The 27,372-nt window shown below is 39.1% G+C and overlaps 1 protein-coding gene across 4 annotated transcripts in view; it reads left to right on the forward strand.

Moving 5' to 3' along the window:
* Positions 1 to 27,372, forward strand: part of TSPAN8 (tetraspanin 8) — a 278,039-nt gene that overhangs the window by 240,152 nt on the left and 10,515 nt on the right. For 3 of the 4 annotated variants that reach the window (XM_043447173.1, XM_043447174.1, XM_043447175.1), the window contains 5 exons: positions 3,747 to 3,914; positions 11,055 to 11,117; positions 18,075 to 18,212; positions 22,618 to 22,692; positions 22,792 to 22,899. In XM_043447173.1, the coding sequence (XP_043303108.1) occupies positions 3,855 to 3,914; positions 11,055 to 11,117; positions 18,075 to 18,212; positions 22,618 to 22,692; positions 22,792 to 22,899 (444 nt within the window). In that variant the 5' untranslated portion in view covers positions 3,747 to 3,854. Of the gene's footprint in view, positions 1 to 3,746; positions 3,915 to 11,054; positions 11,118 to 14,223; positions 14,314 to 18,074; positions 18,213 to 22,617; positions 22,693 to 22,791; positions 22,900 to 27,372 lie in introns of those variants that run through there. The other variant, XM_043447176.1, reaches the window with a different exon arrangement.

Here is a 27,372-nt window from a genome sequence, read left to right on the forward strand (position 1 = left end):
TGCTTTTCATTTTTTATTGTGTTATATGACAGTTTCTCCAGATCGAAGGTGCTAACTGACTCATAATCACTCTATGTAACCCAAGAGACGGTTTATGCAAGTGGACAGAATATGATCTGATCACCATGAGGCCTCATTTCTAGAAAGAGCTCTGCCAGTTTTGTGAGCTTGGGCTACTGTCTCTCTGAGATTCCCTTTTCTCATGTGACGATTTATCTAGATCATTGTTTCTGCATAGATCCACGTATATGTCTTTCAAAAATATGTTCTGAGGTCACATTCATTTGGGAATTGCTATGTGCATACTTCGTGGGGCTTCCCAGGTGGCTTAGTGGTAACGAAGCCCCCTGCCAGTGCAGGAGATGGAGGAGACATGGGTTCAATCCCTGGGTCGGGAAGATCCCCTGGAGAAGAGAACAGCAACCCGCTTCAGTATTCTTGCCTGGGAAAAATCCCATGGACAGAGAAGGGGGCTGAAAAGAGTGGGACACAACTGAGCAACTGAGCACACCTACACACACCGCCCCCCCCACCTCACACACACTTTATCACCTACTTGAACATTAGCAAGTTGAGATGCTGACAAGTCCTGAAATAAAGGAAATAATTTACTTGGTAATTGACTTTTATTGTGAGGAGAGGAAGCATCTTGGTAGTTCCTTTGAAATTTATGAAGGAGTCCCAGTTGAACTTTCTAGAAGTCTTGGCTGTAATCACACATCCCTTTATTTTCCATGCTAGTTACTGTGGGCGTAGAGATAAATAAGTCAGGATCTTGGCCTTTCATGCATAAAAATCAATGTTATAAAGGATAGTGATTTTAGACTAAAGATTTGTTCAAATTTTAGTGGCATAACAACTGAGAAGCAAGGAGGTCTTCCCAGAGTAGGGGCAGTGGGTAAAGAAGAGAAGATTTCCATAGGTGAAATGCCATTTGAGCTGAGCACCAAGAGGTGGTTGCAATAACTCACCGAACAGGGCTTGCTGCATGCCGTTGCTTCAGGCATGTCTGACTCTTTTGTGACCCCATGGACTGTAGCCCACTAGTCTCCTCTGTCCATGGGGATTCTCAGGCTAGAATACTGGAGTGGGTTGCCATGCCCTCCTCCAGGCGATCTTCCTGATCCAGGGACCCAACCTGAATCTCCTGCATTGCAGGCAGATTCTTTACTATCTGAGCCATCAGGGAAGCCTTCATCAAGTAGAGGAGGTAGAAAAGAATATTCCAGGCAGAAGGAACAACATGCACAGAGGCATAACATCCCCCAGTATATTCTAGGACTGTGAAATAATTCTGAGGTTATGGAGTCTAAGAGTGGAGGTTACCTAGGGAGAGAGGAGCAGGAAAAAGTTCTGGGAGATGTTTTAAGTCTCATTCTGTGAAGTCTGAAATGTATCCTGCAGGTAACAGGAAGCCATCCTTAGAATGGTTTTTAATCAGGGAAAGTACATGGCAATAAGTATTTTACAAAGGGAATTATGGAAAGACAAGAGAAAAAATTCTGGCATGCTAAGACAGATAGGAGAGGGATGAGACTGATAGAAAAACAAATTATGATTTTATTGAAATGTCTCAAGTAAGAGATGATAAAACGTTGAATGACAGTGGCAAAGGATGAGAAGTAAGAAACGGGTTTGAAGGCAATTTAGGAGTGCAACAGGCTATGGGAAATGATTGGATATGAAGCAAAAAAGAGGAATACAAAATGACTGTGTAGCATTTGACCTGGGCAAATGGTGATTATCAAATTTAATAAGACAGAAACAGTGAGTTATTTCATATAGATTTTGTATTGGACTGAGGATTCTATTACACAGAGTAATTTTCCTATAAACACACACTCATCAATTTTCTTTTTGTTTCAGGATTCAATAGCAATTTAACCAAAGACTATATATACATATACATATTAAAGGAGATTCAGCATCTACAGAAAAATCTATTTCAAACTGAAATTTGATAGGTACTCTCAATACATTCTTGTCAACAAAACAGCATTTTAATCTATACATTTCTTTTGATTTTACCTTGAAATGATAGAAAATCATTTCTAGGACAATAAATCCATTTGCTTTTCATTCAGTCAACAACTCTCTTCTTTCAGCCGTGGATAGTTCTGTATACATTAGTATCTCAGTAGAAGTTTGTGAAATTATTTTTATTTTCTAGGAGAAAACAGCTCAGGACACCAATAATTTCGTGATCATTCGAATGTTAAGCCAGCATTTTCGTGTGTGAGTGCTCAGTTGCTCAGTCATGTCCTACTCTATGTAACCTCATGGACTGTAGCCCGCCAGGCTCCTCTGTCCATGGGATTTCTCAGGCAAAAACACTGAAGTGGGTTGCTATTTCCTCCTCCAGGGGATCTTCCCAACCCAGGGACTGAACCAATATCTCTTGCATCTCCTGCACTGGCAGGCAGAGTCTTTATTACTGGCACACCTGGGAAGCCCTCATTATTTTTTTAAGTAACCCTAAATTTGGCCTTAACTCCAAATATTATTGCCACTATTACACTAAAGATTTGATATTTAGGGAATGTGATTTTTCAAAGCCATCTTTGTATGTCATTGAAAAATTAGAAAAATATTCTTTTAGCTCATCAAAATTTTAAGAAGTCCATGCTTGCTTAATGTATAGAACTTCACAAAGATTTAAAAGAATAATTTTACCCAACAATCTTTTGAAGTATAGAGTTCTTTGACTGGGGGGAAAAAGAACTCCCCTTTAGAAGCAGGATGTGGAAATTATCATGACCCAAACTATTTACACAAAAGCAGTCTACACCTCCCTGATTAGGGCAGGCAATTTTGCCTTTACCTGTGACAGCTGCCTTTTATTAGTACTGGAAACAAATTGTACAATCTATGACCACTGAACTATGATTACCTTCTTACTCTCAATTTTCTGTTCAAGAGGACCAGGGTATACAGAAACTGAGTTAGTGGAGAGAAGTGTTGTTAGATACAGTTTTCCAGAGGAAGAGAAGCATAGTGCCCACCTTTAAAACCAACTGAGCTATCAGAATGGCTACATGTTGGAAAATGACCACAGTAGTGACAGTCAGAGAACTTTTTCCATTTTACTTCGTAAAGAAATAAAAATTAAAAAGCTGAACAGTCTTAGGATGGACAGGGCTGCTTCTCCCCCGCCCCCCCATTTCCCTTAGCAGCAATGCATTTAAGGCAGCTTCATGGAATTGTTTTGAATTAAATTTTGAAGATTTGGAAGGCAGGTCTACGTAATGGTTGTTCTCACTCTTCTGGGGTTAAGGATAAAGGATTGCTGTAGCTAAGCCTGAAGACTTTGCAGATTTCTAAATGCATTTTGTTGCATCAAGAACAAGTTTTGTACTCTTGAGAAAAGCCAGTGCAAAAATGAGGTGACACAATGTCCCTTTATCTCAGGGCAAAACGACCTGCTTTCGCGGTATCGGAAGTACGGGCAGGGCAAGTCAGTCTGTGTTGTCTGAACCCAGCAGCGTTGTGGCATGGCCGTGCCCTTCTGTCCCTGCTCCAGCCCCTCTCCCTTATCCTAGCAGTTACTTTAGGGGAGGCAGTTTTGGAGAAAGGATCATAAATATTCTGACCAAATACCCCACGAGCCATGTAAGCAAAAGAACACACCTGCCTAGAGATAATCCTTGTGATATTTAAATGTGTGGGTTAATTTTTCTTATCCATTTTAATAACCAGATTATCACTCTTCCCTCTCCACTTCTTTGCTTTCTATTTTTGCTCTGAAGCTGTGAGTGCAGAAATCTCTGCAGGCAAATTACTCCAGAGCCATCACAGAACAATCCTAGAAGAAAGAGTTAAACTCACAGAATCAGGATTCCTGATCATTTTCCAACATGGCAGGTGTAAACGTCTGTATAAAATGTTCTATGTTTATCTTCAACTTTGTGTTCTGGGTAAGTGTTTTTCTTGTAATTGTCAATTTTATGCAAGAAACAGGATCTTGATACAAATAGCATAAATGAGAACAGACTGCACTAGAGAAATAGGAGGAGGAGGAGAATATATTTTCCATTTACTTGTTTGAACATGTTTGTTCTTTCTTTGGTTATTTCAGTAATTGAAAATGAGACAATGACCCCAAAAAGTGCACCTCAGGTTCTGTGGGGATAAACATTTCATAAATGTTTTGATATTGTTATAAAACAATCACTGAGGAAAAAATATCCCTTAACTAAAGGACAGTTCTTAGTTGTACATCACACAGTCATCCTCAGTTTAAGGACTCTGTGAAAAATCTGATCTAATTCCACCTGGAGCCCAATTCCATAATTCTAACCTTTACACCTGGGGTTGAAACAGGTGAGTGGTAGAGTGTAAAGACATCAGAAGAGGATCATTTTCAAAGGTCCAAAGAAGAAACAATGGTCATTCTAAACTTGAGAGAGAAACAATAAAATTATTTATTCATGCAAAGATTAAACTACCTCACTACTTTTGAATCAGAAATTTAAAGCTAGTATTTTGATATATTATCACCTCATCTTTTAATCAATAAAGTTTGTGTTTTAGCCAACTCTTACATTTCTCTTGACAGTCTACTGACATAAGAAATAACAGATTGATAAGCAGCATCTAACATTGAAAAATGGAAAAATGAGGTATGGATTGGGATGTTGGAAAACTGACATCATTTTAATATAAATGGTGCCATTAAGATTGTTTAATCTTCATGATGGTGTGATCACTCACGTAGAGCCAGACATCCTGGAATGTGGAGTCAAGTGGGCCTTAGAAAGCATCACTATGAACAAAGTTAGTGGAGGTGATGGCATTCCAGTTGAGCTATTTCAAATCCTGAAAGATGATGCTGTGAAAGTGCTGCACTCAACATGCCAGCAAATTTGGAAAACTCAGCAGTGGCCACAGGACTGGAAAAAGTCAGTTTTCATTCCAATCCCAAAGAATACTCAAACTACCACACAATTGCACTCATCTCACACACGAGTAAAGTAATGCTCAAAATTCTCCAAGCCAAGCTTCAGCAATATGTGAACCATGAACTTCCAGATGTTCAAGCTGGTTTTCGAAAAGGCAGAGGAACCAGAGATCAAATTGCCAACATCTGCTGGATCATCGAAAAAGCAAAAGAGTTCCAGAAAAACATCTATTTCTGTTCTATTGACTATGCCAAAACCTTTGACTGTGTAGATCACAATAAACTGTGGAAAATTCTGAAAGAGATGGGCATACCAGACCACCTGACCTGCCTCTTGAGAAACCTGTATGCAGGTCAGGAAGCAACAGTTTGGCAATGGGAGCATCTTCAGTTTGGCTCCTGAGTCCTATCTACATGGCCCTAATATCTTTGATAACTTCTTCACTATTTAGGATGATAAGATGTTCCAGGCTCCCTTTCTTGTTTCCTGCCCCAGACCTGGAATCGGCTATTTCTCCAAGAAGTCCTGATACCTGTTCTTAAAAAGCTGCAACCACTGTCTTCTTATGATACACAATATATATGGGCCATTTAAACAAACTGAAGTAGAAATATGCTAATAAATATGCTTCTATTTTAATAACATGTCTCAGAGTCTTCAAACTAGCAGCAATCCTCAAATTATAAAGTCAAAATTTTATAGTCAAAATATATCCCTGTTGTATAAAAACAGCATACAAAATTTTGGTGACGAGTGTAAATACATAGAGGTCAGTGTTTCATTAAATTGCTTATCAGGAATTTGAAAGAAATCTGAATTTTAAACTGAGATGAAAAAGACAGTCTAGGAAACGGATATGTTACAGTTTCAGGATTATAAATTTAAGATGAGCATACAAGGTGAGCTGTAGACATCTGTACATGCCGTACCCGAACATTATCACTGCTTTCCTGGAAAGCTGTGATTATTTTATGGTTACCTCTATCTCTGCTTTCCTGATAATCAAGTCTTTCTGATGGTGTGAATTTAAGTTAGATGTTTCTAACTTCCATTAAAAGGCCTTGTTCTTCCCATCAGCATAATGGTGGGATTTACAATCTTTAGGTATCTTGAGTAAGAGCAACAGTCATGAAAAGTGAAAGTGAAAGTCACTCAGTCGTGCCCAACTCTTTGCGACCCCATGGACTATGTACATGTACATGTACATGGAATTCTTCAGGCCAGGATACTGGAGTGGGTAGACTTTCCCTTCTCCAGGGGATCTTCCCAACAGTCACAAAGGCTGATAATAACTTGCCAGCCAACAGGTGACATCAATATTTTCTTTCAAAAGTTAGAGCAGGAGGAGTCTGTGAGGTTAGGGAACTATCCCTATTCTATTCTTCCCTGTACTTCCAACCCAGAGTTCTCTGCTGGAGTTTTACAATCCTTCATAGGAAATTAGCAATTTGTCATATTTCTAATGTTTACTTAAGCAAATATTTTACAGTCCCACTGATGTGGTTTTCCTATAGATATCCATGACCTTGTGTTTTCAAATGCATTCTTTCTGGTGTAACTTTCGCTAAGCTAAGCCTTTGTGAAGCAGGGCCAGATGTTGAAATATCTCCAAGATATGCATGGTCATTTAAGCTAACACACCACTTTCTTTTGTAAGAGAACTTGAGATAAGTCACGTAAGTAGGCAGTGATTTCTATTGGTTAGAATATGTAATTGAAGAAAAATAAGTGAAAGTAAAAATCATTTTTAATCACTCATGCTAGAGTTTGATGCAAATTAGAGTGAATGAGAGGTATGGTAGAGAATATGTAAATCATAGGTATAAAACCTATTTCTCTGAGTCTTGTGTTGAAACAGATAAACTGCCCATATTTTCTTATGGTCCTTTTAGATAAGTCTGGCTTAGGAATGTTTTGGATGCTTGGAGTATCTTATGGGTCTGGTGCAGAAGAAACCTGGCAGGTTGCAGTCCACAAGGTCCCAGAAGAGTTGGACATGACTTAGTGACTAAACAATGATAATGACGAGAAGCATGGAACACAGGGCCTGTAGCACACAGATACGGTGAAATTATTGCCAGAGGCAAAGATTGTATAAAGGCTGGCTTTTCATGAAAGAAAGCAGAGTGAAGTAACTTTACTAAACCCAAATGGGGGAAGGTGAGGAGGAGCCAGGTTGTAAAACCAAATGTGTTAGCAGCTAAAGGAAGTTGACACATGAAAAGTTTTGAAGAGAGCAAAAGGATGTCAGGAATTGAGAGAGTTCAGAAACCAACATTTCAATGTCATTGTTGCATTTTTTTATGGTACCTGGGCCTGTAGGTTGGATGTGCTGAGAGCCATCGAAACAGAGCAGAGTAGGGGCTTTTGGTAGCTCAGTGGTAAAGAATCTGCCTGCCAATGCAGGAGATGCAGGTTCGATCCTTGCGTTGGGATGATCCCCTGGAAAAGGAAATGGTAACCCACTCCAGTATTCTTGCCTGGGAAATCCCATAGACAGAGGAACCTGGTGGACTATAGGCCATGGGGTCGCAAAGAGTCGGTCATGACTAGTAACTAAACAACAACAAAGCAGAGTAGACGTTAACTATGAGATGAGATCCCTGAAAAATAAGGCGCGATTATATTTCATTCTGATTGATGAAGTCCCCCAAGTTAAAACTTGACCATGACGAAAGCGTGTGAACTTTGAAAATATAATGGTTGCCTACCACTATGCAGTTAGCTTGGAACTATAACAATGACAAAGGTCCTGGAGCCCAGAGGTCAAGAGTTGAACCTCAATTTTTTCATCACCGGTTGTGTGACTCTGGGGAAATTGTTTAACCTCTCTGAGCTTTACAATTCCTTATCTATAAAATGGGAACAGTAATAGTTTTAACTTCACGGGTTGTTGTGAAGTTTAGATGGGTTCATATATACAAGGAACTCAGAATAATGCTGAATAAATGTTTAAGAAACAGATATTTCAACCATTATCATATAGGCATTTTTATGAGATAGCGATATGAAACCACTCTGCATAGTGAGAAGTAAATTTTAATGTTAGATTTTGAAACAGAAGAAGAAATAAGATGGCAAGAATTATGGTAAGGCAGAAATTCTTTTATCATAAATTAGAAGAATGGAAAGAAAGTAGATTTTGAAGAAACTAACAGACTGAGATGCAAATCTTGAATCAACATTACTTTGTGGCCTGTTTTCCTGATATTGAAGTCTTTCTGTAGTTGTGGATTTCAGTTAGATGTTTCTAACTTCCCTGAAAAGGCCCTTTTCTTCCCATCAGCATAGTGGTAGGACCTACAATCTCTAGATGAGATATCTTGTGTAACAGCAACAGTTGTAAAGACCTATGTTCCTTGAGTTTTCTTTGCCTCAGTCTCTGCACTTGTTCAATGATGGTAATTTTATGTGGTAGGATCAGTGATGAAGATTAACTAATCTACTTTATGAAAGCTTGTGACTAAGGACTGACACACAATAATAATTCAATTAATGCTGTTTTTCCAACTCCAACAATCAAATTGCTTTTTACTTCAAAAATACTGGAATTTGAGGGGATAGTATTTTAGCCCTACTCTTATCCTTTTCCAACCTCATGGGACAAGGAATCTGTGGGGCTAGAGGGAGGTGTTCACTCCACTTTGGGTACATACCCCAAATATAGTCACATTGGGGCTTAGGGTTTTAACATAGAAAGTTAGGGGGCACATAACTCAGTCCATAGCATACTCATAAGCAAGTGTCAATTACCTAATTTCTTAGAATGCTGGTTCAGACCAACTGCATCCTAATTTCATAAAAAGAAAAATGTTTCAGGAGAGCTGAATGGCAACAAAAATGACTTTCTTCAGAGAGAAACCAAAAAGGAGGGTGAGGTGGGTGAAGAAGGCCTAGTAAGTCCTTCAGTGTCCACTTCAGGGGCCTGGGGGCCCAACATATCACCTCATTTCCTTTTACAGCCTTAATAACAGACAGGAGGACAGACCTGGATGCTTATTTTTTAATTCATACTCTATTTAAGACATTATAAAAAGATAAAGAGTGAATGCTTAAAGTCAAACTGGAGAAAGGGCTCTAAGAACCTGAAGATCAGTATTATAACAGTTGGGATAAAACAAGTTAGTATCGATCATGACTCTAGACTGATTGTTCTTGATATAAAAGTTACATTTAATTAATTTAATTAATAAATTATGACACAGTTCTTAAAATTTTCTCATGCATAATTTCATTAAAAAGTCAAGTAAATATAATCATAATAACTATCATATAATTAATGTTATTTTCAGTTAAAGCTAAAAGTCAGAGTGACTATTAAGACCATTAACGTAAATCTACCTGTGAAAGGGAGAAAAAGAGAAAGAAAGAAAAATATCAGTCAACAAATTGAAATAACAAACAAAAATCCAACTGTTATAAAATTACTAAAAATCCCAGAGGGTCTCATTATCATTTGACATAAATTCTTACAGATTTATTTATTAACAAGAACGGCTAAAATGAGCATTGGTCTTCATCTGCAAATGAAATTAGGATTTAGCAGAAAGAAGGAAAAGAAGTAAGAAGGGTTTTCAGACTCTAAAGCTGTTTTCTCAATGTTTTGTGTTTTACAGTGTGTGCGTGTGCACACCTATAAGGTAATTAACTTGTATAGGTTATTTGGGGCTTTGGCAAAGAGCTCTTTAGTAGAAAGCTTTGGTTTTCCATTGTGTTTGTTGTTCTGAAGTAAGGGCAGGGCTAAATTTGGAGTGGTGCTAGATTTTCGCCATGCGACAGTTATCTCTTGGGAGATTCCAGTTTCTTTATTGAAATGAAATGTTTGAATCTAGATGATTTTTGAGATCTATTAGGGAGCATAGGTTTAGCCACTCATTGCACTTACTATTGCTTTCACAAAGCCCTGAGTCTGCTTCCACACCAAATGTAATGAGAAGCCATTAAGTGAAACAGCTCTTTGGCGGTTTGGAGCATACAGCCCAAGCATGCATGAAAACAATGATGCTACCAGGTCACAGGGTTTGGAGGACTTAGACATTTCTCTGTCAGAGCACCCTGAGGCCAGAATAGTCTAGAAACTCCTCTAAAGTCTACTGCTGTGTCTGTCGGTTACCAAGCTTGTTCTTAACATCTCTGTCTAATAATAGATCTTTGATTTTTTTTAAGGCTACAACATCTATATCATAAACAAACAAAACAAAAAACCCAAACCTAAAAGACAAGGTTTTTTCTTACACTAAAGTAAAATGTGTTTCACATTTTATGTGTTGGCCTTGGTCCAAATTAAATAATCTGGTACAGTCATTACAGGAATTTAAGACTTTAAATACTGTTCCTCATTGTTCCTCTTCTCTGGGTATGCTTTACTACCTAAAAGAGCTTATTTTTAAGAGTTTGTTTGGGTACAGTGTTGTAAACCGTTGTTGCTTAACTGCAAATTTTGTCAAATGTTCTACTGTTGCCTGTATATCTGGCTTGAATCTTGTAGGAATTTTTGGTGATTATCAGTTTCACCCTTCTTTTAAGGTCTAAGACAGCTTCTGAGAGACAAGCCCAGAGGTCCAATAAGGATATTTTTTCTTGAAATTGTTATGACATAACTTTCGTATGTTGTGTGAGTGTGCATGTGTGTGCTCAGTCATATCTGACTCTCTGTGACCCCATGGACTCTAGCCCACCAGGCTCCTCTGTCCATGTAATTTCCCAGGCAAGAATACTGGAGTGGGTAATCATTTCCTACTCCAGGGGATCTTCCTGACCCAGGGACTGAAACCCCGCCTCTTCTGTCTCCTGCTTTGGCAGGTGGATTTTTTACCACTGAGCCACCTGGTAGCCCTTTGCATGCTAAAATCTAGCAAAAACAGAGTTGAAATATGGAAAACCATCTTTCCTGTCCCCCATAGTGAAGATGACTTCTTGTCCTAGACCTATGAATGACTGTGGATGGGAAACAGATTATTCTTATCAAACTTTCCAACTACAGTGGAACATTCAAGCAATTATCTATACATGAATATTCCTCATTTATGTCTTTTAGGTTATAATGGTAGAATTAATGATAAACCATTGTAACCAGATGGCTAGGGTTGTATGGAATTAGAGTTTTAGTTTATCTTAGGCACATTCTAACATTTTTTTCCCCTTTTTTTCCTGCAGCTATGTGGTGCCATTATCCTTTCCATAGCTATTTCGATACGAGCAGGGAAAATTGGTCAAGAGGTAAATAAATATGTTACACCACTGACAAAGTAGTTTATTTCTCTTATAGCGAGGAAAGTAACAATAGTAATAATAAAATGGTTTTATAGCATTTTCCTAACTGCCTCACATAATTATTTGTGCTAAGTGACTTTATAATTAATTAATCAAGGTTACGCACTCTATGCCGGGCACTGTGTTAGGCATTAATGAGTCCTTCTGGAGAACAGAGAAGGTGTTATTCCCCAAACAGGAAGATTGCGTTGACAGCAGAGGTGAGAAGGGGCCAAAGTAGAATCAGCCTGCTTTGTTATTTGTTAAAGTGCAGCCTGAAATTATCTGCAGGATATAGACTGCTTTGCCTCTCTAACCAAGAGAAATTTTTGTACAAGATATTGACAATGAATTTGGCTGATTTCCAGGGTGAGGTGTTGCTCCAAAAGGAAAGATGGTAAGATGTTCTCTGGGAGAAGAGTTACTTGAATCTGTTTTATTTCTTTTTTAAACTGTTTTAAAGGCAGCAAAATTCAAAGATAGTTGTAATGACTTGGGGCAGCTGGTGTTGAGGGTAATCCCTTATAACAGTAAAAGGCTGGTCATAGCCATGTAACTCAGCAGTTGACTGGTGATGTCCCACTTTCTGACATCAAGATAAGATTAGCAGGATCCCGTTTCTCCCACCACATGCCATTCCACGGCTGCCAGAGCACTTATCAGGATTTCTGCAGGTCTGGAGGAAGTTTAGTTCATACAGTTAATTCTGGCTCTAGTCTTTGATTTCCATACACATGGTTTCTGTTCGTACCAGTGTCACAGTGTGGAGAGAGTGTGGGTTGTTCTGTCAGTTTTAGTCAGCACAGGTGCCGGCACCATTTCCTGACTTCCCTGCTAGGAAAGACTTCTGTCTCCCTTCTTCTTAGGGATGTTCCACCCTTGAGATTACGATTCTTACATCTCGCGGGGCAGTTACCCTGTGCTGTGTAATCTGGATTCTCGCCACTGTTCAATCTCACATTTTCTACTTCTAGGGCCATTTCAAAGTGTTTGCCCAAGTAAAGTTTCCTCTTTAAGAGGAATATCGGTTCCTATCTAATAAGTATTAAGATATTCTTAAAACAAAAATTCAGGTAATGCATTATCTATTAAAACTTATTTGACCATGGTGCAATTATATGCTATTAGACATAATAACCTAGTTGAAAGAAAAAGCAAGTTGACATCTCTTCTGATTCGTTTCCTAAAATGGGTGGGTTTTCTGAAACTTTCTTTTTTTTTTTTCTCACCTTCTCTCTCTCACTGTTTCTATCCTGTCTTTCTTTCTTTCCCTCTTTCTCTTTCCTCCTTCCCTCTTTCTTTCTTTTCCCTTTCTTTCCTTTCCTTTAAAATTCTACCAATAGAGAACCCAGAAAAGCACAGTGGTGATTAGGCATGTGCTCGTCCTGAGCCTCGCCATGGTGAGGACACTGAGGGGGAGACAACTGTGGTAATGAGTCGGTAACATTCGATTCCATCTGGGCTTTGGTTTATGCTGATAAATATAACGGTGACTTCTTTATGTCCTAGGATTCTGAAATTTGAGCCAAGAACAGTATTCAAAAATGCACAGAATCTTTGAGAAGCTGATGTCTGACTTGGGAACTCATAAATAAGCTTAGACATGAACACCCATTGATTTAGAGGGTGCTTTGGCCTTTTTAAGATGTGTGTGCAACCTGTCTTTTATTTTAAAATTTTATTGTGTTTCTGGTAGATATGCAAATGCTGTATTTCCCCCCAGTCCTTCTGGTAAACAAACTTGGTGTTTAGTCTCAGAAATCACACACATTGAATGTATTAAAGAGCTGTCCTTGAGACAGTGTTACTCCAAATCTGGGGATAAGAATGAGTTAATAGAGCTAGACATCATCTTGAGTTATATTTTGACTCTTGCACTCTTTGTCTCTATCCCTAAACAAAAGGCAGTATCTTCCAGGACAATTTTAACCAGCTTGACGTATACTTATTCAAAGTCAGTGACAAAGAATCAAGACTGTGCAGAGAACCAAATTTTTCTAGTGGAAAAACAGGAGAAGTTTTAGAAGGGGAGACCTGAGAGCAAACACAGAAAAGAAGGACACCAGGATGTCTTTGTGCACATCTTTTAGCAAAGCCATGGGTGCTAAAGTGTCCCCTAGAGACGCCTTGTTCTCCCTCAGGATGAACTCAGCCCTGCTTGAGGCAAAGTGTACATGCAGCCATCCTAGGAGATCCCTTATAATCCAAAGAGGACCCTGAGCCTTCTTCTTCAAGGTTCTGTCATGTCCTTTCCTTTAGAAATCCCCCCTCATCCGAAGACACACAGAGACAGTGTTCTTCCAAAACAGCTTTTGAAACTCTATTGTCTCTGCCCTGACTGCTTCCCAGGTGGAACAGTTGTAAGAATCTGCCTGCTAATCAATGCAGGAGATGCAGGTTCAATCCCTGGGTCAGGAAGATCACCTGTAGAAGGAAAAGGCAACCCACTCCAGTGTTCTTGCCTGGAGAATTGCATGGACAGAGGAGCTTGGTGGGCTACAGTCCATGGGGTTGCAAAGAGTTGGACACAACTGAGCCACCATGCACACACATCTCTCCCCGAAACAAACACCTGAACTCAAATTTTCATTTTGTTTCTAAATAAGAATAGCCACTTGTTGGGCTGGTCTTAAAAGAGTCAGCATCAGGTGGCCAGCACATTGCTTTCTGGCCACGTTGGTAGTGGGTCCCTGTGCCCAGATTGGTCTCATAGAAGTGCTTCATTACCTGCCAAATAAGTGCTGGCCACACTATCCAGGGGCCTTCCAGGTGGCTCCATGGTAAAGAACCCGCCTGCCAATGCAGGAAACTCAAGAGATGTGAGTTCCATCCCTGGGTTGGGAAGATCCCCTGGAGAAGGAAATGGCAACCCACTCCAGTATTCGTGCCCGGAAAATGCCATGGACAGAGGAGCCTGGCAGGTTACAGTCTGTGGAGTCGCAAAGAGTCAGACGGAACTGAAAGACTAAACAATGGGGAACTGAAAGACTAAACAATGGCAACAGCACACTATTCACGTCTCACTGGTGGCTATCTGACCTACTGTTTCTATATCTGTGTTGTCTGACCAAAGTACCAATAACTCAGCTGGTGAAGCTTCAACTGTCTTGGATACCTTAAGGTTTTCCTGACTGGCTACAATGTCATGAAGCAACCGTTGATGGTGAGTGGGTAGACCAGATTTCCTGGTGCTGCTTATTCCTTGGGTTGTTATCTGTCTTCACTCAGATGCCATGCCTGCTTACTAACAAAACTGATTCCTTAGCTCCAATCTTAACAAGCAAACCAATTAAAAAAAAAAAAAAAAGAAAGAAACCAGAAAAGCCTGAAAAAGAGGCAAAAAAAAATCTTTAGGACATAACCAAGCTTTCTAAATATGCAAATTGAAACAGTATCTGTGAGCATCAACTCTTAATTTCAAAGAAAGCCTTGGATATTCACAGAGGCTGGCCTAATTCCTTTCATAAGTGGGAAACTGGAGCCCAGTAAAGTTAGAAACTAATTCATGGTTAGAAGAAACTATAAAGACTCTGACTAGAATATAGATTTTGTTTTTAGTGTGCTTAAATCTTCAGCACATTCCTTCTTTCTGATTGTCAAACAAAGGCTTTGTCTAGGCTATGGATTAATTTTAAAAGTCTTTAAAAATGTAAAGATCATGAGTAGTAGTGTCCGTTTGTTTCTTCGTATTTCCTGTTAAAGGCACACATCTGCATGCTGTGCCGCAGATCCCAGAAGGCAGCCTCTTAACTAGTGTAGTAACTAGTGGTCTGCCTAGAAATAACCCAGTAGATAAATCTCCTGAGAGATGAATGGGCTGTGCGTAGCACTCATATGTAACACAGGCACAAAGTTTCATTGTTTCATTGTGATTTGCTTCTGGTCATATCTGTAGAGCAAGAGATAGATTGAGGCTAGGTGTTATGATAGTGATGAAGGTTATGGATGTGGGGAAGAGAAGAACCAATTTATGCAGGATTGGTAGTCCGGCCCATCATTAAGAGACCTAAGATATTTTCCTCAATATCCCATTTCTAAATAGTCAGGCAAAAGAGTTTCTGGAAGACTCTATAGACTATACTTCCTGGGAACGAGATAGACCTGATATGGAATATCAGGAACTAGACTTATTTTCTTAGTTTAAAATATGGTTGGTTTGTTTTGGCAAATGTATAGACCTCTGTAATCACTATTACAATCAAAATGAAAAGAATTTTTATTAACTCATGAAAGTTTCCTCATATCCCTTTGCAGTCTGTTCCCTCTTTACTTGATACTCTGCTCAAAGTCCATCACTGCTCTGATTTCTATCATCATAGGTTGGATTTACCTACTCTTTTTTAAATTCCCCATCTGGATATTTTTTTAAAAATCAAAATATAGTTGATTTACAATGTTATGTTAATTTCTGCTGTACAGAAAAGTGATTCAATTTTATTGTACATATATATACATTCTTTTAAAATATTCTTTTCCATTATGGTTTATCACAGAATATTGAATACAGTTCCTTGTGCTATACAGTAGGACCTTGTTGTTTATTCATTCTGTATATAATAGTTTTCATCTGTTAACCTCAAATTCCCACTCCATTTCCTCCCACCCCACCTCCCCCTTGGCAAACACAAGTCTGTTCTCTATGTCTGTGAGTCTGTTTCATAAAAGTTCATTTGTGTCATATTTTAGATTCTGCATATAAGTTGTATGATATGGTATTTATCTTTCTCTTTCTGACTTACTTCACTTGCTATGATAATCTCTGGGTTCTTTGATGTTACTGCAAATGGCATTACTTTATTCTTTTTAATGGTTGAGTAGTATTCCTTGTCGTGAGTATGTATGTGTGTGTATTTGTATGTAGCATTGTATGAATGTGTGTGTATATATACACACACAGAGCATATCTTAAAAAAATTTTTATTTTATTTTAAATTTGAGAATAATTACTTTACAATATTGTGATGATTTCTGCCATACATCAGCATGAATCAGCCATAGGTATACATATGCTCCCTCTCTCTTAAACCTCCCTCCCACCTCCGTCTCCATCCAACCCTTCTAGATTATCACAGAGCGCTGGCTTTAGGTTTCCTACAGCAAATTCCCACTGACTCTATATTTGACATGTGGTGATGTATACATTTCACTATTACTCTCTCCAGTCATCCCACCTTCTACCTCCTCTACTGTGACCAAAAGTCTGTCCTTTATGTCTGCATCTCCTTTGCTGCCCTGAAAATAGGACCATCAGTACCATCTTTCTAGACTCTCTCTATATGCATTAATAATGATATTTGTCTTTCTCTTTCTGACTTACTTCACTCTGCATAATAAGCTCTAGGTCCATCCATCTCATTAGAACTGACTCAAATGCATTCCTTTTTATAGTTGAATAATATTCCATTTTGTATATACACCACAACTTCTTTATCCATTCATCTGTTGATGGACATCTAGGTTGCTTCTATGTCCTAGCTATTTTAAATAGCATATATAGCATATCTTCTTTATCCATTCATCCACTGATGGACATTTAGACTGTTCCCATGTATTGGCTATTGTGAATTGCTTTAAACATAAGGATGCATATTTTTTTGAATTATAGTTTTACCCAGATATATGCCTAGGACTAGGATTGCTGGGTAATATGGCAACTCTCTTTTTTGTTTTTGAGGAACCTCCATACTGTTTCCCATAGTGACTGCAGCAGCTTATATCCCACCAACCATGTAGGAGGGATCCCTTTCCTGCACACCCTCTCCCTCACTTGTTTGTAGACTTCATGATGGCCATTCTAATTGATATGAGATGATATCTCATTATAGTTTTGATTTGCATTTCTTTAATAGTTAGCTATATCGAGCACCTTTTCACATGCGTTAGCCTTCTTTATGTCTTCGTAGAAATGCCCATTTAGTTCTTCTGCCCATTTTTTGATTGGGTTGTTTTTATTGTTGTTGCTGTTGATAGATGAGCTATTTGTATCTTTTGTAAATTAATCCCTTGTAGGTCGCATTATTTGCAAATATTTTCTCCCATTTTGTAGGTTGTCTTTTTGTTTTGTTTATGGTTTCCTTTGCTATGCGTAAGCTTGTAAGTTTGATGAGATCCCATTTGTTTATTTTTGCGTAGATTTATCTATTCTTGATTGCCATATAAATGGAATTATACAGTAGTCACTCTTTTGAATATGGTACATTTAGCCGAACATAATGTTTTAGAGATTTATTCATACTGTTGAGTCTATCAGTAGTTTGAGGAACTTAGGCTTTATAATTTAACTAAACTACCATAAAAACATGTATATGCTGCTGCTGCTGCTGCTAAGCCGCTTCAGTCGTGTCCGACTCTGTGCGACCCCATAGACGGCAGCCCACCAGGTTCCACCGTCCCTGGGATTCTCCAGGCAAGAACACTGGAGTGGGTTGTGGTTTCCTTCTCCAATGCATAAAAGTGAAAAGTGAAAGTGAAGTCATTCAGTCGTGTCCGACTCTTAGCGACCCCATGGACTGCAGCCTACCAGGCTCCCCCATCCATCTGATTTTCCAGGCAAGAGTACTGGAGTGGGGTGCCATTGCCTTCTCCGATAAAACACAAACTACACAAATCAAAGATCACATCATGGATAAAACTACTGATCCTTCTGAACTTTAAAAAATTTTTGTTTGAAGAGCCTATTGCGTTTCTTTCATCCAACATCCAATATAAAGCTTCAAAAGGCATAAAATTGGAAACATTGGACAAGTAACACCTCAATAGAAGGTAAGCTCCTTAAAGGCAGGAATTTTTGCTTGTTTACATCACTATGGCATCTCAGTGTCTTAGAACAGGGTTTGGCACATAGTAGGTCCCCAGTGGATATTTGTTGAATAACAAACATCAAGAAAATGAATTTTCTGCCATTAATCTCTTTTTCATTTTCAGATTCTTGTTCCTGGGGATGCTAACCTTAGCCCCTTTATTGTTGTGAATATGTTAATTTTTGTGGGTGCTGTCATCATGATTCTGGGTTTCCTGGGATGCTGTGGTGCCATGAAAGAAAACCAGTTCATGATGATTTTGGTGAGTTTTCCCAACGCATCCCAATACCCAACCTTCAGACTTTGGAGGATTATTTCCCATTCCCATTATCTGTCAGAAGGACTTGTGAAGATTGATGTAACTCTCTCACTTTATTTAGAGGGTTTTGTTGTGGAAGCTAATATAATTATCTCAAATTAGAGGGTACCACGAGAGAAGTAATCCAAGTCTATGCCCCAACCAGTAACACTAAAGAAGCTGAAGTTGAACAGTTATATGAAGACCTACAATACCTTCTAGAACTAATACCCAAAAAAGACATCCTTTTCATTATAGGGGAGTGAAATGCAAAAGTAGGAAGTCAAGAAACACCTGGAGTAACAGGCAAATTTGGCCTTGGAGTACAGAATGAAGCAAAACAGAGTTTTGCCAGGAGAACGCACTAGTCATAGCAAACACTCTCTTCAACAACACAAGAGAAGGCTCTACACATGGACATCACCAGATGGCCAGCACTGAAATCAGATTGATTATGTTCTTTGCAGCCAAAGATGAAGAAGCTCTACACAGTCAGCAAAAACAAGACTGGGAGCTGACTGTGGCTCAGATCATGAACTCCTTATTGCCAAATTCAGACTTAAATTGAAGACAGTAGGGAAAACCACTAGACCATTCAGGTATGACCTAAATCAAATTCTTAATGATTATACAGTAGAAGTGAGAAATAGATTTAAGGGACTAGATCTGATAGACAGAGTGCCTGATGAACTATGGATGGAGGTTCGTGACACTGTACAGGAGACAGAGAACAAGACCATCCCCAAGAAAAAGAAATGCAAAAAAGCAAAATGGTTGTCTGAGGAGGCCTTACAAATAGTTGTGAAAAGAAGAGAAGCAAAAAGCAAAGGAGAAAAAGAAAGATATACCCATTTGAATACAGAATTCCAAAGAATAACAAGGAGAGATAAGAAAGCCTTCCTCAGTGACCAGTGCAAAGATAGAGAGGAAAACAATTTAACGGGAAAGGCTAGAGTTCTCTTCAAGAAAATTAGAGCTACCAAGGGAATATTTCATGCAAAGTTGGGCTCAATAAAGGACAGAAATGGTATGGACCTAATGGAAGCAGAAGATATTAAGAAGAGATGGCAAGAATACACAGAAGAACTGTACAAAAAAGATCTTCATGACCCAGATAATCACAGTGGTGTGATCACTCACCTAGAAGCAGACATCCTGGAATGTGAAGTCAAGTGGGCCTTAGGCAGCATCACCATGAACAAAGCTAGTGGAGGTGATGGAAATTCAGCTGAGCTATTTCAAATCCTAAAAGATGATGCTGTGAAAGTGCTACACTCAATATGCCAGCAAATTTGGAACACTCAGCAGTGGCCACGGGACTGGAAAAGGTCAGTTTTCATTCCAATCCCAAAGAAAGGCAATCCCAAAGAATGCTTAAACTACCACACAATTGCACTCATCTCACACACTAGCAAAGTAATGCTCAAAGTTCTCTAAGTCAGGCTTCAGCAATACATGAACCATGAACTTCTGGATGTTCAAGCTGGTTTTCGAAAAGGCAGAGGAACCAGAGATCAAATTGCCAACATCTGTTGGATCATTGAAAAAGCAGGAGAGTTCCAGAAAAACATCTACTTGTGCTTTATTGACTATGCCAAAGCCTTTGACTGTGTGGATCACAACAAACTGTGGGCATTCTTCAAGAAATGGGAATACCAAACCACCTGACCTGCCTCTTGAGAAATCTGTATGCAGGTCAGGAAGCAACAGTTAGGACTGGACATGGAATAACAGACTGGTTCTGTTAGGACTGGTTCTGTTAGGATCTCCTTGCAGTCCTAGGAAAAGGAGTACATCAAGGCTGCATATTGTCACCCTGCTTATTTAACTTCTCTGCAGAGTACATCATGAGAAATGCCAGGTTGGATGAAGCATAAGCTGGAGTCAAGTTTGCTGGGAGAAATATCAATAACCTCAGATAGGCAGATGACATCACCCTTATGGCAGAAAGTGAAGAAGAACTAAAGAGCCTCTTGATGAAAGTGAAAGAGGAGAGTGAAAATGTTGGCTTAAAGCTCAACATTCAGAAAACTAGGATCATGGCATCTGGTCCCATCACTTCATGGAACTCATTAAGGAAGACTAACAAATAAACAATTAGCTACAGCAAAGGTGGTCCAAGAAGAAAAGAGCAATGATAAAGGAGGGAACTTTCAAGCTGGAAGCAGAAATGGATAAGGTGTTTGTATGGGTAAGGGTGTGATGAGCTTTCCATGGAGAGAGCCTGGCAGTACAGTGCTAGCATCTTTGGGGAACTGAAAAATCTTGGGTATGGCTAGAGTGTGTAAGGACTGTTTTCAGTAAATGATGGAAGGTGGGTCTGAGTATGGACTAGTATCAAATCACAGTCCATGCTAAGAAAATTGTAAGGACATGAGATAATCAGATTTGTCCTTTAGAAATCTTCAAGGATAATTTGGGTTGAGATAACCAACAGATAATTCACTTTGAACACTTACACAGTAGACAATAATAAGTGGATATAGAACAAAAAAATTTAAATTCAAGTATTTATTAGATAGAAATCTGACATAAGAGTTTATCAGAGTTCATCTGAACTTGTTTCTTCTCTAATAAAAGAAGTATTGTGTCAGTCCCTGAACAAATATTTTTTAACTGATGGTTTATTATGAGGCAAGGTAAAAGAGCTTTCAGTTCAGTTCAGCTCAGTTGCTCAGTCATATCAGACTCTTTGTGACCCCATGGACTGCAGCACGCCAGGGCCTCCCTGTCCATCACCAACTCCCGCAGTCCACCCAAACCCATGTCCATCGAGTCAGTGATGCCATCCAACCATCTCATCCTCTGTCAACCCCTTCTCCTGCCTTCAATCTTTTGCAGCACCAGGGTCTTTTCCAATGAGTCAACTCTTCGCATGAGGTGGCCAAAGTATTGGAGTTTCAGCTTTAGCATCAGTCCTTCCAATGAACACCCAGGACTGAGCTCCTTTAGGATGGACTGGTTGAATCTCTTTCAGTCCTAGGGACTCTCAAGAGTCTTCTCCAACACCATAGTTCAAAAGCATCTATTCTTTGGTGCTCAGCTTTCTTTATGGTCCAACTCTCACATCCATACATGACCACTGGAAAAACCATAGCTTTGACTAGATGGACCTTTGTTGTCAAAGTAATGTCTCTGCTTTTTAATATGCTAAGTTGGTCATAACTTTTCTTCCAAGGAGCAAGTGTCTCTTAATTTCATGGCTGCAGTCACTATCTGCAGTGATTTTGGAGCCCCCCCAAAATAAAGTCTCTCACTGTTCCCATTGTTTCCCCATCTGTTTGCCATCAAGTGATAGGACTGAATGCCATGATCTTAGTTTTCTGAATGTTGAGTTTTAAGCCAGCTTTTTCACTCTTTTCATTTTCATCAAGAGGCTCTTTTGTTCTTCTTCACTTTCTGCCATAAGGTTGGTGTTATCTGCATATCTAAAGTTAATGATATATCTCCTGGCAATCTTGATTCCGTCTGTGCTTCATCCAACCTGGCATTTCTCATGATGTACTCTGCAGAGAAGTTAAATAAGCAGGGTGACAATAGAGAGCCTTGATATACTCCTTTCCTGATTTGGAACCAGTCTGCTATTCCATGTCCAGTTCTAACTGTTGCTTCCTGACCTGCATACAGATTTCTCAGGAGGCAGGTCAGGTGGTTTGGTATTCCCATCTCTTTCAGAATTTTCCACAGTTTGTTGTGATCCACACAATGGCTTTGGCATAGTTAATAAAGCAGAAGTAGATATTTTTCTGGAACTCTCTAGCTTTTACAATGAAAGAGCTTTAATGGAACTCTAATATCATCCTTGGTGGTTGCTTTTTGATTAATAAGGCCTCATTTGCATTTTGAGGACTTAATTACTTTAGGAGCTTTTTATGAAAAACTCATTTGTGGGAACCTCTGAAATTAGAATTCAGTATATCTGAGGCAGGTTTCAGGACTATATTTGTAAAAAGACTCCAGGTGATTCTCACAGTGGTAGAGACATTGTTTTGAAGTCAGTTCTGAAATTTGTCTTGAAGTTTGAGTTTGTATTTGATGAAGAAAAAAATCATATTCAAATAACTTCATTTCAGTTTTTGAACTTCCCTCCATTCAACATCGTATTGCTACCTACAATCCTATGATTCAATTTTAGTTTTAATCATTTTCCTTAATCAGTCTCTGGAGCAAATGTTTCTGAGCAGTAATGGCTCCAAATTTGATTCTTGAGGTGGAGAGTGGAATAAATGAAGAGCATGGTTAATACTCCTACTGTAATTAGGATCCCTACTGCAGAAAGAAGCGCCATGTCCAAAATATCCCCACATGGTTTCAGAATGTAATGGGGATAATATTGAATATATTTTCCTTTCCTTTTTTTTTTTTTCAGTTTTTCGTAGGACTGCTTATGATCCTACTCCTGCAGGTGGCAGCAGGTATCCTAGCAACTACTAGCAAATCTAAGGTGTGTACACGTATTATACCTGACAGTTTTGGAAAAGTCTGAAAAATTGACATGCTACCTCCTGGCATGAATCATTTAGCAGCACTTTTCAATTTTCAGACTGAACAAACTCTGAATAAGACTCTCATGATTAATGCACGTCTTTTGAGTTCAACAAATGAAAATGAAAGAGTATTCCAGAAAGCCTTTTCTGAACTTCAAGGAAAGGTAATTAGAACTTGTGGGTTATTTGGAGAGTTGGACACGGTTTTCCTTTTACTTATTTTTGACAGGTGTGTTCCTTAAGAATTGGAAAAATGTCTCCCTTTTGCATATTTTGACCAATTATTCTGTCACTATGCAATAAGAAGAATCTGGGACTATTTCTAATTTTTTCCCCAGCTTCTTATGAAGTTCTGAGGCAGTTTAGGACAGATATTAAGAGGATATGTTTACGATAGATTAAGTCTTGATTGAGCGAAATCAATAATTGCTTTAATATTTACCATTTCAAAGGATAGTGTGTTTTGAATGCTTGGAATTTCCCTTCTCTCTTTCTCTGCCTCCATGTCCCACTTCTTTTAAAAATAATTATAGCTATTGTTTATTGTCAGAGAAGGCAATGGCACCCCACTCCAATATTCTTGCCTGGAAAATCCCATGGACGGAGGAGCCTGGTGGGCTGCTGTCTATGGGGTTGCACAGAGTCGGACAGGACTGAAGCGACTTAGCAGCATTGTTTATTGCTGCTTAGTATGTATCAGATTTACATTCAATAGCTCACTTAATTCTGACAACAAGTCTATGAGATGGATAATATCATTAACCTCATTACCTTTATCCAGAGAAAGCAATGGCAACCCACTCCAGTGTTCTTGCCTGGAGAATCCCAGGGGGAGTCTGGTGGGCTGCCCGTCTATGGGGTCGCACAGAGTTGGACACAGCTGAAGGGGCTTAGCAGCAGCAGCAGCATTATCTTTAATAGACAGATGAGGGGATTAGAACTTAGAGAGGCATGACAGCTAACAAGTGATGGGGTTGGAATTTGAATGCAGATCTGTCTGACTCACTAATTCTTTTTAACCAGTAAGCTAGCCCCCCTCCCCCTAGGTATGTATGTATGTATTTACTTTGGTTACTTCACTGTCTTCAGGGTAAAGTCAAGATTTGGACAGGGGTGAAGGTATTTCACTATCTGGCTCCTACCTTGTCTTTTAACTTTACTAAAGACAGCTCCAGAAGGCACTCTGGTCCAACCAGGCTTGTCTACTCAGGATGTCTTAAATAATTCTGCCTCATCCTTGGAATGTACTTACTACTTTTCTTTTTCTTTTTTTGACTTGCTTTCTTTAAAAAAAAAATTAATTGGAGGATAATTACAATATTGCGATGGTTTTTGCCATACATCAGTATGAATTGGCCATAGGCATACATGTGTCCCCTCCCTTCGGAATCCCCCTCTTCCCTCTATCCCCCCAGCTGTTGCAGAGCACTGGCTTTGACCGCCCTGTGTCACACATCAAACTCCCACCGGCTATCTGTTTTACATATGTTAATGTATATGTTTCAATGCTATTCTCTCAAGTCATCCCACCCTCTCCCTCTCCCACTGAGTCCAAACGTCTGTTCTTTCTTTACAAATACTACCTGAACTTTGAGACTTGACTGAAATATCGCTCTGTGAAACTCCTCCCCTCTACAGTTTATTTACCCAGAATTTCCATCATATTAATGACATGTAGCATTTATTTCACGTATATCATAGAAACCCTCAGAATCTGAGTAGAGCAGGATTTTACAGGACATTTAACCTGACTTGTCATTAATTGGGGCTTCCCAGGTGGTACTAGTGGTAAAGAACCCATCTGTGAATGCAGGTAGATGTGAGATGTGAGTTTCATCCCTTGGTCGGGAAGATCCTCTGGAGAAGGGAATGGCAACCCACTCTAGTTTTCTTGCCTGGAGAATTCCATGGACAGAGGAGCCTGTTGAGCTACATAGGGACGCGAAGAGTCGCACATGACTGAAGTGACTGAGCACACACATCATTAACTGAAGTATTTTATGTTTATGTTCACCCACCTTCTAACTAAGTATGGAAGATCCAACAGTTTGCCCATTTTGCCCATCCCATCCCATTCCCTTTGCATCTAAGTCTGATGATTAATGTGTTCTTCTTAATTTGAAACAAAATCTTTCTCCCCTAGAATTTATATAATTTAGTTTTAGTTCTTCCTTATGGAGTTTCAGAGGAAAAAGAAAATCTACTTCTACATATTGCAACTTTTTCTTTGAAACTGGCTTCTTGTATGACTGCTAAGAGCTTTGATTTTCAAGTCAAAACATCCTAACATCCCTGGTTTCTTGAACTATTTATCAGATGACATTTCCCCCAGAGCCCAGTTCCTATTTGGATAGACTCCAGCTTGTAAAAATTGTGCTTAAAGCATCATTTCCAGGAGCTGAAACCTGATATGAGTTAGTCCCTGTTTAACTTCCTCTGTGTTGTGTTTCTCCTAGCTCAGCCAGAGCTGCGTTCCTTGATCCTCTCTCCTCCTGGATAATTCCTACTTTAGAGTCCAGATTAATCCAGATTTAAAAGCAAGAAGAATTTAGGCAACTCAGCTTCTCCACTGGGAGGGGCCAAGCATCCTTGATTTTCCCTGTTAATCTAGGACAAAATATATTACCGGTAACCACGGAGTCTCTGGGTGGGCCCTGAGTCACGCTTGGTGCATGTTGTCCCTGGTCTTAGTGTCATCCATGGGATTCTAAATGTTCTGTTTGTTGTAGCACAATTAATTCTTTTTTTAAAAAATATATGTACATTTATACTTTTCTTCTGAAGACAATACACTTACTGTCAGATATTTTGATACTGAAGCTGAAGCTTCAATAATTCAGCCACCTGATGTGAAGAACCAACTCATTGGAAAAGACCTGATGCTGGAAAGATTGGGGACAGAAGGAGAAAGGGGCATTGTGGATGAGATGGGTGGATGGTATCACTGACTCAGTGGACATGAGGTTATGCAAACTCATGTTTGGGAGATGGTGAAGGACAGGGAAGCCTGGGGTGCTGCAGTCCATGGACTTGCACAGAGTTGGACATGACTTAATGACTGAACAACAACAAATAATTGCTTTACAATGCTGTATTAGTTTCTATTGTACAGTGAAGTGGATCAGCTATTTGTATGCATACCTCCCCTCTTGCATCTCCCTTACACCCCTCATCCCAGCCCTCTAGGTCATCACAGAGCACTGGGCTGAGCTCCCTGTGTGGGGCACAATTCTGACTTATTTCCGTGCATGAATTCTGTGCCTGAAGCTTCTTGGGTTCACAGGACTATGTACAGAATTGTCTGTTCTGGTTTTTGCTTGTTTTACAATATATATCCACCAGGACTTTCTTTTCTATTTTTCAGTAATGCTTCTTTGGAAAAAGAAAACTCTGGCTGGATGGCCTGGGGTCCCATCACACAGAGATAATTTGTAGTTACTAAGTGACTTTCTTTTTGGTTTTCAGGGAATTCCCACACAAATTCTCTGCTAATATACTAGTAGAACATGCCCATCTTGGATTCTTGGAAATGACTATTTGTATCATTCACTGAGAAGTGCCTTGTTCATCCAATGCTATTACACTTTCAATACATCCCAACCAGCCTCTTCCCCAGCTGCTCCCACACCTGATCTCATGACTAGATTCCAAACCAAGTTTAGCCTTTCTACCTCCTGCTCTGTCTCCTGTGTATCTCTATGCTGTCTTAAGGGATACTGTATTCCAAAAATGGATTGATCTGTGAGTGTATATAGTGGGATTTATATTCTTTTTGATCTGCTGTGTCTGTATCAGTTAATATAATTCAAGTTTATTTAATCAGAAAGAGTGAGCAATTGATTGTGTCTACTGTGGAAGCAAGAAAAGAAGGTGTTTCAAGATTACTTTCTTTGTTAATATTGATTGACTTTGAAACCATCTGAAATCTCCAACTCTTTGTCATGTGAATATCTAATGAGTCATATATTTGTGCAAGTGAATCTTTGAGCCAAATCACAAGGCTTTATATCTGCCAAAGTTTGGACCTGCTGAAGGCCATTGTGTGAAATATCTTTGGAACTCCAGTTTGCATTCAAGTGTATTAATCATTATTCCCATCTCTATATCAACTATAGAGTTGAAAAGGTGTTTTCCATAATGTTATCTAAAGTATTCATATTAGTGTTAAACAGATCCGTTCATGTGAGAGTGTAAAGGAAGCAATAACAACAACCACCACAAAACACAATCAACAGTGATGACAACATATGTTGAGTACTTTCTAGCGCAGGCATTGGGCTAAACACTTCATATCTTCACATGGATATTCTAATTTTATCTTTACAACAAATCTGTGAATGAATTAGACTATCATTAAAAACTATCATTATCTGTATTTTACAGATGAAGAAATTGTGGCATAGAGAGGTTTAAGGAACGTGAGTAACAAGGTCACTCAGTAAGTGGAAGTCCTTTTAATATCCTTGTATGGCAATGCATCTGAGCCTTAGAAAACCACCCAGTCTTGGTTCTATTTTCTTAAGCATTTTTTTCTTCTTTTCTGCATGAAAAGTTTAGTCTCTAATTAGAGCAAATATGACAAGATGAGAGAGAATTACCTCTCACTTTCATCTAATAATACTGTAACCCATTACTCT

Source organism: Cervus canadensis, chromosome 25 (genome assembly GCF_019320065.1).
Source record: "Cervus canadensis isolate Bull #8, Minnesota chromosome 25, ASM1932006v1, whole genome shotgun sequence".
Lineage (NCBI taxonomy): Eukaryota > Metazoa > Chordata > Mammalia > Artiodactyla > Cervidae > Cervus > Cervus canadensis.